This window comes from Scyliorhinus canicula, chromosome 3, assembly GCF_902713615.1.
Source record: "Scyliorhinus canicula chromosome 3, sScyCan1.1, whole genome shotgun sequence".
Taxonomy (NCBI): Eukaryota; Metazoa; Chordata; class Chondrichthyes; order Carcharhiniformes; family Scyliorhinidae; genus Scyliorhinus; species Scyliorhinus canicula.
The window spans coordinates 125,850,296-125,863,782 of NC_052148.1; the positions used below are offsets into that span (position 1 = coordinate 125,850,296).

Sequence of the window (13,487 nt, forward strand, 5' to 3'; positions counted from 1 at the left end):
ATGGGGACCCCCTTTACCGTGGGAAACTCCAGCCAGTCTAGGAGTCGCTGAATTCCCTCCTCCCTGGCCGGGGACTCTGATTCAAAGAGCCTCTTATAAAATTCCTTGAAACTCCATTCACCCCCACCACAGCTCTTTCTCTCCCATCTTTCTCCTTTCCAATTCCCTCGCCCCCCTCCTGCTTCCTAAGCTGGTGAGCCAGCATCCTGCTTGCCTACTCCCCATACTCATATACTTCCCACCTGGCCCTCTGCAACTGCCCCACTGCCTTCCCCATTGACACCAGCTCGAACTCCATCTGGAGTTTCTGCCTCTCCATCAACAACCCTGTCTCCGGGGCCGCCGAACACCTCCTATTAACCCGCAGAGTCTCCTCTACCCACCTCACCATCTCAGCTCACTCCGTCTTATCCCGATGCGCCAACACCGATATAAACTCCCCTTTGACCACTGCCTGAAGCGCCTCCCATAGCTTGGCTGCTGAATCTATGCCATTCAGCTCCACATACCCATGAATGGCGACCCTTACCCGCTCAGACACCTCCTCATCTACTAATACACCCACATCCAATCTCCATGACGGGTGCTGGGCCCCCCCCCCCGGTCCTCTTGCAAGCCAACCCTGTGTGGCGAGTGGTCCGAGACCACAATCACCGTGTACCCAGAGTTGACCACCCCCAACAGCAGAGTCCTGTCCACCACAACAAAATTGATCCACGGACACACTCTGTGCACATGGGAGAAGTACAAAAATTACTTCGCCCTTGGCCTCCCAAACCACCACTGGTCCACCCCCCCCCCCCCCCCCCCCCCCCCCGCCGCAACCTGTCCTCCCCCCATGTGCTCCATGAACCCCTTCAGCTCCTTTGCCACTGCCAACACCCTCCCTGACCATGGTCTCAAGTGGTCCAACCCTGGCTCAATGACTATATTAAAGTCCCCCCAATAATCAGCCGGTGTGAGTCCAGCACCCTATACCCGGGATCGACCTCCAGGGGCCAATCGAAGGCCCCCTCCCCCATCAGCTGATCCAACATTTTGGCTACATAAGAATCAGTGTCCGCTCACTCGATGCCCTCTGGTATCTCAACAATTCTTCACTTTTGTCTTCGGGAGCAGTTCTCCAGATCCTCCACCTTCTCCTTTAGCCGCTTCTGGGGCTCCCTCATCATCCCGATCTCGGCCGCCAACGAGGTAAGCTGCTCCTCATGCTCCCCCATCTTCTCTTCCACTTTCTGAAACGCCTGGTGATGGGTCTCCAGCCTTTGCTCCACCCGATCAATCCCTGCTTTTAGCGGGTCCACCACCTTCACCAGGTCCTCCTGAGCCTCCCGTCTCTGCTGGCTAAACCTCTCATTCAGGAAGTCTACCAGCTGTTCCATCGACCATTGGGCTGGTAGGGCCAGCCGTTTACCCTCCGCTATCTTCCACTGTGCAGCTCCTGAGTTTCTTGTTCTAGCAGCTCCTTCCTTCTCGACCCACTTCTGGTCCGCGCCTCCATCCACTGACTCCACCAGTGGAGTTTCCCTTTCCACACAACATCTACACCTTTTTCCACCAACACATCCGTCCAGCAGACACGGAAAGGGAGCGGAAAAAACGCCTCAAGCGGTGATGTCAAATGTGCTCATTCAATCACCGCAACTGGAAGTCTTTTTTAAAAAAAAATTATTTCACGGGATGCGTGTGTCACAGGAATAACCACATTTGTTGCCCATCTCTAATAATGGCAGAACAATAAAATCTAGGCCCTGTTGATTAGGCAGCATTGGAGATACAAAGATATCTCAGGGGGTGTAGAGTTCAGCAGTTTACAGAGATTGGGGGAGTTTAACACAAGGATGAGTCATTGCCAGACTGAGAGCCAGCATGTAGCTGTTGTGATGGGTGAATGGGAGACGAGCGCAAAATTCTCCACCTCGCGACGCTGCAAACACCAACCACAATCAGGTGGAGATCAGGCATCCGGTCAAATTTGAGGTCTGTGCCAGACCCCGATTCGGGCACCATGCTCCGATTCCTCGCTGGTGGCAATAACAAGGTTTGCACCTGCGCTGGCAGTGGCATGCAAAATCTTCATTTGGGTGCATTTAAATGTGATGAACGAGTTGGGCACAGTACGCTCGGCCCTTCCATGAAGCTCCACACCACTGCACAGGTTTCCCAGAGACGAGGGGGGCTGTCAGGGGGCCAACGGTGGGATGGTAGATCCTGCTGGTAGGCTGCCTCCGCCGTAAAAAAACAATTTCGCAAGAAAAATGGCAATGAAATAGTTGAGTCGAGGAGAAACAAAGACGTAGATGTGGGCTTCAGCAGCAGCTGAGCTAAGGATGAATGTTACATGTTAGAAGTGGGTTGCCTTGGTGATGAATAGCAGGAGAGGCTGAAAATGAGAACTGCGCCAGGTGTCAAACAGTTTGCGATGCAGCCGGACCGTTCCTGTAGACAAAATCAGAATCTCGCCGAGGTGTGGTGAGAAACCAATTATCACCATTTAAACCTTATTTCCATACAATTAATGAGAGCCACCCCATATCCAACGGTCTCCTGTCATTCAGCGGCCTCCCCAGCAAGAGTTCACGCTGGCGCTGATTGGTACACCTTTTCAAAAACGTGAACCTGGTGCAAGGGCTTCTGTGGGGAGCTGAGGAGGTGAGTAGCCATCTTTGCTCACAGGCAAAGAGCCCGGGTGTGCTGGGATTGCCACCCCTGTGCTTGGCGGGGGGTGGGGAACTCTCCACAGGGGTGGGCTGCCATGGGAGGGTGGGGGTGGGGGGGGGAGGTGCTAGGGGGAAACTGTGGGGCCAACATCACACGGTACCACCATGCCAGCACCTGGATCGTGTGTATCCATTCCTGGGGCAACCCTTGTCCCTGCCTCCCTGCCCATCTGCCCCTCCGACCACCTATAACCTCCACAGACTGCTGGCGCCTCTGGCAGTGCGGCTGAAGGCTATTGCTGATACGGAATTGGCAATCGTGGTTAAGTGAGCATGTTACAAAACCCTAGTAGATTGCTATGGGTGGGAGTGCCATGTAGCGTATGGGAGTCATTGCCTAGCATCCTAAACACACCTTGGTGCTTGGACACTGTGCCTGAACAGTGTGGAATGCAACATCACACACGCAGCAGCAAACATCCGAACACCCAGAGGATGGGGCACAGCTCTGGTGACATGTCCACGGCACCTCACCGCCAATCTGGGCCCTCAGCCGGCAATTGTGGGAGAGTTTTTCCTGAGGAGAAACAAAGAGGGCAACATTAGCGACACGTGTGGTTCACACTGCTGGGTGGGGTGGAGGGCGGCATTTGAGGAAGGGTTGGGAGGGTTGAAGGGGGAAGGGGGTGGAAGGAGGTTTGGGGGTCGCATGGAGAGTTGGGGAGGGTTGATGCTCGCGTAGGGGCGGAAAGGTCTTGGGGCGGGGGGTGTGGAGGGAAAGGGGGCAGCGTTGGTGTCGACTCACTCACGCTGCTCGGTGTAGGTCAGTGACCTTTTACCGGCACTGGAGGCCAGTGCTCCTGGTCATACTCCCGGCGCTCACAGCTGTCGCCATCTCATCCCAGGCAGCACTTGCTGCCCTGCAACTGACTCTCTCAGACCCTCGGGGGAACAGGACATCCCTCCTGGCCTGCACTGTGTCCAGGAGCCTCCGCCGATCTGCAACCCCGAATCCTGGGGCCGGTCTCCTCGGCGCCATTGTTGCGAGCTGGCTGGGGTTGGCTAAGAAAGAGCTGCTTAAGTGTTGCCCGACCTTGTTAGCGGGGGTCTAGTGAGCGCGGTGCCAGCGAATCGGCTGACGAGCCTTAATTTGCGGCGAGAAGCCCATGGGGCCTCGTTAAGTGGACCAATTAATGTTGAATAGCGTTACCGGCCTCGCTGGGCCGAGCGCCGGGAAGCTCGCAGCAGTTCCTGCTCGTTACCACACTTAGAAACCTTTCCGTAGAATCACGCCCATAGAAATCTATTGGAATTGTATTTTCATCCAATATTGAATGCCAGACAAGCAGTGTGACAAATCAAAGGGAGTGGAGGGTTCAAGAGAGGTGCTGGGAAGGTAAAGCTGTGATTTTATATTGGATCTTACTTGAATTTACCTACTATCACAACCCTTTGGCACATTAATGCAATGAAAAGAATTGTCTCCCTATTTTCGCACATAAAATTCCAAACATGAAATCGAGGCCATTTCCAAGGTTCCTGAAGATTCACTACATTATGCTTCATTCTTGCACACTCATACTCAGCTAGATGTTTAGCTTCGAAAACAAAGAAGCTGTAAGTCTCTGTTGCCTTGGTGATGATCCATCAAATAACCCTTTAGGTCCTTAAGCTGGATTAAAAAAAACAGAGATTACCCCTTCGAGGATTGTTGTAGCTTCAAATTTCGTCAGTGTATAGTAAATAGAAGCCCATTTACTTCACAAAATAATTGTTTCATTGCTTCTTGCAATTATCTTTTTAAATTACGTTATTTCAGAAACTATACAGAGGACTGTAATTCGTGAAAGGTTAGTTATTTCATAATTTAAAAAGAAACATTCTCCTCTGGTGAAAATAATGGCAGCACGTCAAGGCAACAATTATCCACAGTGGTCCATGTATATTATCCACCTACGTAAGTACTTCATTTTAAGTCTTTCAGGGATGTGAGCATAACTTGCAAAGTCTGCATTTATTGCCCATCCCTAACTGTCTTTGAAGAAGTGGTGGAGGGCCATCTTCTTCAACCACTGAAATCCACATAATGTAAGTACACCCTCGGTGCTTATACTAGCTTTTTCACAGACTTATTGAGCAGGATTCTCCACCCTGCCACATTTCTGTTTCACCCTGCTGGCGGGATGCTCTGTTACGCTGGCCGGTCAATGGGGTTTTCTATTGTGGGCCAGCCCCACGCCGTCGGGAAAGCCCTGGGCTGCCGGCAAAATGGAGCATCCCGCCGGCGGAGAATCCAGCCCCTTGTCTGCATATCTTTTCTGCTCTGCACTATTGCTTTCCTACATATAAATATCCACACTTCCCACTCACACAAATATCCACACTGTCTCTCATATTTAGATCCAAATTGCCCTTTCACATGTATGTACATATTCATTTTCAGATATACATATTGCCATATGTATATGTCTACACAGTCACTCCTGCAAATCTACGCTGTTGCCGTGCATATCTTCATTGCCTCTTACATATGAGACCGTTGATTCACATATAAATCTTTAAATTTGTTGAACTATTGTGGCTTTTACAACACAGGGCTTTCTACTGGGAATTTGGTTGGGGAGGTAAGCGCACCACACATATCCATTCCTAATTGCTGGAAAATCTGACTGTTGTGTTATGTACTCTGGGATAACACAGGCTGCAACTCAATGCAGCTTTGACCAAAAAATACTCCAAACTTTGAAGTAAGTTCAATGTGATTTATTGAACCATTAGCACAGTTCTCTATGAGTTCGACTCTCCTGCTAATCTTGCTATAGTAACTCAGTCTAACTAACCAGTCTGCGCTAAGCCACGTGGTGGGTGTGATGCTTCTGATCTGCCCCTATCCTACTCTCTAAGTGTCACCTGCAGCAAGAGACAGAGCATGTGTGCCCTGTCCTTATATATGGATTGTGTAATGCCCCCTTGTGGTAGTGTCACCTCTGGATGTCTTGGCTTCCCATTGGTCGTGTCCTATTCTACGTGCTCATTAGCTGCATGTCATGATATCTCTGGTGCTCCCTCTGGTGTTTACTTAGTTGTAGTGTGTTTACATTAACCCCTTGTGTATTTACAGTGATGCATATTACCACACCGACTGCATGAAAGCAATTACTCTTTCTTTTAGATAGTGAGTGATCAGGGACGACCTGGAAAAATAGTGGAGTTGCAGTAAATGTGAGAGAGGAAGAGAAATAATCTGACCGCATAAGGTTTTCAAAATATTATTATCTTGTATTAGGAACAGGTAAACTGCATGAATATACATAATCTATTTTTAGTCCCAGACTGTATATTTGAAGCCTACTTGTGACAATAAGCGATTTTCATTTCATTTCATATGTAACTGTTCAAGTATAATTAATCCAAACCTCAAGCTATAGAGGACCGTGCCATCCGGATGCAGGCGAATCATTCGATTTTTCACTGTAACTCCGTGTACAAATGACTTCTTGTCATTAATAAAATACGTGTCAGGAACCCAGAGTTGGTCAGCCACCCTGTTGTCTAGAGTGAGGTTCAGAGGTATTCCAGAGTAAGATAGTCTTTTGTCTCTCCAGGTTTGCTGGAAGTACATTGTCAGAGTATAATCCTGTACAGAAAGAAGGAAAAAACATTTTCATATTCAACTCTGAGAGGTCAATTTAACATTACTCCCCTACAGCAGTAAGCAGCCCTGGGTCATGGCAAGCTGCACTCACTGTTTTTGTGTAATTAGATTGTAACATGCTGACCATAGACCTCTTGTGTAGTCAAATGCATTTTTAGATTTTAGATTAAAACAGAACATCTTGCAGAGTATTCCCTTCATTCATAATGCATGGAGGAGAAATTGCATCCAGGGATTCATAAGGAGTATTACAGCAACACGAGCGGATACATTTTATTTTTGCAGGACCTTGAGGAGCTATTTTCCCTGATTGATTGCCATTTTATGCTGCATGTAAATACTGATGAAGCTGCTATACCGCGGCTAATGAAGGGAAAATAAAGCAATGGCACTTTATAGCTTTCTGGACTCAACATTGAGTTTAACAATTCCAGGCTATAAACTCAGGGCGCGATTGAATGGCCTCGACCCGCCCGACTCTGTAACGTAACAAAGACGTTAAATCACGTGAGATGCCTCTCACGAGATTTGCAATGCGCAGAACTCCTTGCGAGAGCTAACAAAATCTAATGAGATCTCGTGAGACATCACGATCTGGATCTCGACCTTGCTGGGCGAGATCCAGATTTCATTGTATCAAGATTTGCCTTCTTCAAAGAGAAGAGCAAAAAGACAGAAAAAGGGATGAAGAAACACGTAGAACTTTGTTGCATTTATTTTTACCATGTCAAGTGTGTTGTTTAAAATCAGGAATAGGTTTAAGATCATTGATTCATGGTTTCCGTCTTGTAAGATGGTGGTTTACACCAGATGCTCAACTCTGTGTTAAGCATCACCTGGTGCGGCTCAGGGACCCTACTCTGGCATTGTGGACTCTGCTACAGTCACTGAAAAGGAAGACTGCGGGCTGAGAAGGTAGAGCTTTCACTGGCCTCTGTTTTCTTTGGACTCTCTTCTCGGCCAACTGAGCTTTTTGTTTAAGCTCACCTCATCCAAAGCACTTCCAAACAGTCAGCCTGCAGAGCTCACAGTAGTGCGCCACTGTCTCCCAGTTGTTAGATATCTGCATAACTTGTAGTGGAGTCCAGGAAGTCATGGCTCAGTACCAGTTCGCCATACAGAATGTCCATGATGTTGCCATACTGCCACCAATCAGCATCAACATCATGACTCTGAAGATTGTTGATAACCTCATAATATCATTCACCAGGAATCTGTCACTTGATGCTGAATCCACACACACATCACAGTGTCCTGCAGTGTCCAAAGTTGAGTAAGGGAGTGCAGAACAACAGCAACCTGACTGAAAACACCAAACTGTGAGTATACCAAGCCTGTGTCCTCAGCACAGTCCTCTAAAGTGATATGACCTGGACACCACTTGCTAGACAGGAGGAAAGAGTGAATATTTCTACCTTTGCTGTCTCAAACATATCCTTGACATCTCTTGACAGGAACGTCAACTCAGAGATCCTGTAGCATACAAATTCCATCAGCATATACTCATTGCTAAGCCAATGCCATCTGCACTGATTCATGGGATGGATGACAGCCATACACACACAAAGGCATTGATATATCATTAAAAGTTATGTGCATGGCACATCTCCTATCCACAAACCTGCTGTCAGGATATTTGGCCATGTTTGTATGGCAGCATTCACAAATGTTAAATGATATCTTAAAATTTATAATGCAATTTTGATCTGTTAAATGTTGACTCTTCCACAATATAGCAGCAGTCACCGGCGCTTCATACATGCCATTGTTCTGTGGTTTTTGTTCCTTTTCTGCCAAAGTTACGGTGAACGATCAGGAGAATCCCACTGGAAAGTGTGGCCGCTCCCTCCCCCCAATACTGATTTAGACAGCGGCCATGTACACATTGTAGAACCCCCTTCCCCTACTTCTTTTTCACTTTTATCACCAGTTTATCTTTTTGTAATTAAAGTCGGCAACTGTCATTTCTCTACATCTTTCTATGTTATTCTCTAATTTTTCAAGTTATTTTGTTCCATATCTCCTTTCCATTGTTCAGCCTTCGATAATAAGCGCCCAGAAGCTCCCTTCCTATTTGTTATGGACCAGGGTTTAGAGCAGGCATTGTCAAAGTCTGGGGCACAACCCACGGGTGGTCATGGGCTGGTGTCGGGATGGCCGCGGAGATGTCCGTCGCGGCGCCCCTGGTCGCTCAAATCCGCGCGCAAAGCCGCAGCAGCCGGCTTTTAATAATGCCGGTTGCAAGCGACCTTCAAAATGGCCACAATCATATTTAAAAATGTGGCCGCACTGCGCATGCGTGCCCGCTCATCGATGCGCATGTGCAGAGTTTTGCGCATGCGCACCAATGAGTGGGCATGCATGCACAGCGTGCCCGCATTTTTAATAATCTGGTCGCAGCCTTTTTGAAGGCTGCAGCTGCCGGCATCGTTAAAAGCCGGCTGCAAAATGTTCTGGGAGAATGATGTGATTGGTTGCTTTCTGAACTTTGATGCTGATGAAGTGGAAGTCTCTTACTCCAAGAATGGTGAGTGATCCAACAATGGATTCACCGGAGCTGTAACTTCAACCAAGAGATGTCAACTTTTTTTATCTTTATTTTTAAACATTCAAAAACAAGGTAGTATTTGGAAGCTTTATCAATTAATTGATTTTTAAGTGTTTTTTATTTTTTTACATTTTTAATTGTAATGTTTCGGTGAAATGTGGTGAACCTCCAACTTCTAGAGAATGAAAACATTTTCAGTTTCTGCATTTTGTCTGTAAAGTTTTATCAAATGAAATCCCCCCCTAAACTTGTAAAAAAAAATCTGGCTGCTGCGGCTGTTGCCCGCGAATTTGCCCAATAGGAGACGCAGAAGATTTTTTTAAAAAATCTATGTAATCTTCTGGCCTGGAGGGAGGCAGATAGAAAATCACACCCCCGAACGTCGACATCATATGCTTTGGGCGCGATTGCGATGCCTCAATTTTGACAGCAGCAAAGAAGGTAAGAGAAAATGGTGGGTCGCGAAGGTCGGCGGGTTGGGTCCCGAAGGTTGCCGGTTGGTAAAAATGGGTCCACGGAAAAAAAGTTTGAAAAACACTGGTTCAGAGAACACAAAAGTATATCATGGAGTTCACTTGACCTACAACTTTGAATAGATTTTGGTTATGAGGTGCATAAGGGCCCACTTTCCAGGTGTTACGTAACAGAGATCTTAAGTATTTTTAAACAAAACAATGTTTATTCTATGAATCCAGTTAACATTTTATAAACACACAGTAAACATCTTATCAACTACCAACACAAATACCCCCCCCCCCCCCCCCCAAACGATACAGTATTCTATAGGTAACCCGTAGTAACTTTCCTAACAAAATCCATAAGCCAAACACCCTTTTTCTACAAAAACAGTAGATTTGAATTCCTTACACAAAACAGGTATTACTTTGAAGTTATCAAGTGGTCTGGAGACATTCTTTAGCATGCAAAAACAGAGACCAAAAATACACCATTTTTGTTTGAATGCAGCTCCCAACTGTAAACAAGACCAAAAAACTTAGAGCCACAAAGCTTCCAGCTCAAAATGAAAGTAAAAGACAGAATCACAGGCTAGCTCCACCCACACAATGACATCACTGCAGCCATTTGATAAAACACACTTTTCTTAAAGAATGTGTCTTACATGACACATTCCTTAATTCTACACAGATACATACAGCTGTAAAGGATTCCCTCTGTCATCTTTGTTTAATACTCCCATTCCTCTGATTTTGTCCTACATAATCCTCCAGTAGTGTATTTTAACCATGAGCTCTTAGCTCTCAGTCCTCCCAGCCTAAGCCACATTTGTGTTAATGATGTCATATCACACCATGATCCCCCAACAATTTGTAGTCTTTGGCTAATACTGAATTCATGGGCATTATAACACACACTATTTGACTATTTTATCTCCCTTCCTTGATTCTGTACATTGTTATTTTCCACAATGGACAAGCACACTGGGTTGAAAGAAATTCCTTCTGTGGTGTATCATTCTATAATTCTCTTTCATCTTTCCTATACTATTTTCCCTTTTTGTTCTCTTTGCTCCGTTGTTTTATTTCTGCCGTTGCCCTTCCATGTTTTTTTAAAAACTCTCCTCCACACCTCTCCCAATGAGAATATTGGTGTCCCTGCTCTGTTCATGTGAATTTTGTCTGTTCTGCACAGGTCATTATTGTGCTGGAGCTCAGTGTTCCACACATTTTTTCCACTTTAATATCTCCCCAGTCATGCAATTATCTCCCTTATTTGTATCCTTTGTTTCTTAATTCCTGAAACCTCTGTTGTATGACCACAATTCTAGTTCTTGCTATGCTATTAGTTTCAAAGGAACGATGACATTTGATAATTCCCCTTGATCTCCCAAATCTTTTGTTGCCTCTTCATGATGCCCCTCATGATGGTATCTGGGTGACTACAAAAACACCCTTGTATTCCCCTGACAATGGAATTCTCAGTTTGCGCTGCAGTTCTGTGTTTTACTTTCACTCCTCCACAACCACTGTTCCATGGTTTGCCTTCTAGTAAATAGATTGCCTTAGAGCAATCCTTGAAGTTCCATTCACACGACTTGTTTCTAAGTTTTATGAGGAAAGAGATTTCTGTGGTTTACGATGTTCAAGAACATCCATACTGGCCCTATTGTTCAGTCTGTCTTGCCTTCAAGGTGGTTAATTGCAGGCGTGGGAAGTGATGACAAAGCATTGCCACATCATTTAACAGTCTTTCAGAAAGTGATAAATTGGACCTGGGAAACATATAATAGGTGAATCTTGCCAAATAATTTCCTTGGAGGTGTTCATCAAAGAAAATGTATATCGTCCTGGTATTACTTGTTAAAGGTTGAAAGCAAAGCATCCTCTATTGTGATGTCCTTTATTTATTCCTCTATCTATTGTGCTATTTTCACTGTATTATTCATTACATCTGTTATGACCTGGATGCTTTGCCTGAAAGGGTAGTGGAAGCAGATTAAATAATGTAGTACAAAATGGAAATGGATGAATACTTTTTTAAAAATATATACTTTTATTAAAGTTTTCATTTTTATAAAACACAAAATAAACAAATCCGTACAAATAAAATACCATTTACAAACCCCTCCCCTTGAAGACAAAAACAAACCCAATCCGAGACCATCTCCCCCCGACCCACTGACTGTGACCAATTCCTAAAGATAAAAAGGAAAGGGTGCCACCTCCGGTAGGCCTGGGCCCAGGACCCACCCAAGACAGCCACCAACCCCGCCCCTAAGATACGACACGTTAACACCCATAGTCACAGTCAGGTACCTCCCCAACCCTACTCCCCCCAAAAGGCTTTCCAGAAAAACAATTCCCTCCTCTCTCCCCCAACCCCCACTCCCCAACCAACCAAGTAAGCTAGGCTCACTGGACATTGCCCAAGCAGGACCAAGAAGCTGCAGCCACCACCCCCCCCCCTCCCACCTCACTCCGATTGAAACTTTACAGTTAGCAAAGGTAACCCCTCCACCTGTGGTGTATGTTCAAAGAATAAAGAAAAACAACACTTCCCAGTTCATATGACTACGGATGAGCAACCAAAACCCAACCCTTACAATGCTTAAAGGACCATGTATTCCACATTCCGTTGTCTTGAGCACGACCCCCTCCCCCAACAAGATTAGCCCCCTCACTCCCAGACATACAACAGGTACAAACTATAACCCCTCTCAAACCAACCCCATTAAAGCCCTAATCAAATCCATCAATCAAGTTAAAGTCCACGCTCCTCACAGACCGCATGGATAAATAGGAGCAGAAATTGGATGTATTGCGGAGCATGAAGGTGGCAAAAAGCATCATATACAGGTCTTTCAGTGATGTGGTGACACCCAAGGTGCTGGCAGATAGATTGGTGACTGCTCGAATGGGCAGGCAGTCAGTGCAGGAATCCCCTAAAGTCGTCCCCCTCTCTAACAAGTAAACCATTTTGAATACTGTTTGAGAGGGGGGGGGGGGGGGGGTGGATGTACTGTCAGAGGATAGCAGCAGCAGCCAGAGCAGTGGCACCACGGCTGGCTCTGTTGTGAAGCAGGGAGGGACAAAGAGCACTGGAGCAATAGTTATAGGGAACTCTATAGTTACGGGTACAGATAGGCGCTTCTGTGGACGTGGAAGACACTCCAGGATGGTGTGTTGCCTCCCTGGTGCAAGGATGTAATTGAACGGGCAGAAAGCATTCTAAAGGGAGAGGGCGAACACCCAGAGGTTGTGGTACATATTAGTACAAATGACAAAGGTAGGAAAAGTGATGAGGTCCTGGAGCAGCACTACAGGGAGTTAGGTAGAAAGTTAAAAAGCAAAACCTTTAAGGTTATAATCTCTGGATTACTCCCTATGTCACGTGCCATTGAGGCGAGAAATGGGACGATAGTACAACTCAACACGTGGCTAAACAGCCGGTGTAGGAAGGAGGGTTTCAGATATCTGGCCCATTGGGATCTCTTCTGGGGCAGGTGGGACTGATACAAGAAGGATGGGTTGCATCTAAACTGGAGGGGGAGACATATTCTGGCTGGGAGGTTTGCCAGTGTCACAGGGGAGGATTTCAACTAGTTTGGCAGGGGGGTGGGAACCAAAGAAAAGGTGAAGTAGTGAACGGGAACTAGAGAGTAGGACCAGTAAGACTGAGAGGAAGAGCAGGCAAGGCGTGGTTGAGGGTAACTGGAGAGTAGGGCCAGTAAGACTCAGAGGAAGAGCAGGCAGGGTGTGGTTGAGGGAGACTAGAGAGTGGGGCCAGTAAGACCCAGAGGAAGAGCAGGCAGGGTGTGGTTGAGGGTAACTGGAGAGTGGGGCCAGTAAGACTCAGAGGAAGAGCAGGCAGGGTGCGGTTGAGGGGAACAAGAGAGTAGGGCCAGTAAGACTCAGAGGAAGAGCAGGCAAGGCGTGGTTGCTGATCAAAGTGTGTCTGGTGGACTGAAGTGCATTTGTTTCAATGCGAGAAGTGTAACAGGTAAGGCAGATGAATTTTGAGTTTGGTTAGCACTTTGAACTATGATGTTGTTGTCATTAGAGACTTGGTTAAGGGAAGGGCAGGATTGGCAGCTTAATTTTCCAGGATACAGATGTTTCAGGCGGGATAGAGAAAGGTGTAAAAGGAGTGGGGGAGTTGCACTACT

General features: G+C 46.5%; 1 protein-coding gene across 1 annotated transcript in view; it reads right to left on the minus strand.

Moving 5' to 3' along the window:
* Positions 1-13,487, minus strand: part of gabrb1 (gamma-aminobutyric acid type A receptor subunit beta1) — a 434,746-nt gene that overhangs the window by 159,177 nt on the left and 262,082 nt on the right. Inside the window, exon 4 of the mRNA XM_038791278.1 lies at positions 6,077-6,297. Within this exon, the coding sequence (XP_038647206.1) occupies positions 6,077-6,297 (221 nt within the window). The remainder of the gene's footprint in view (positions 1-6,076; positions 6,298-13,487) is intronic.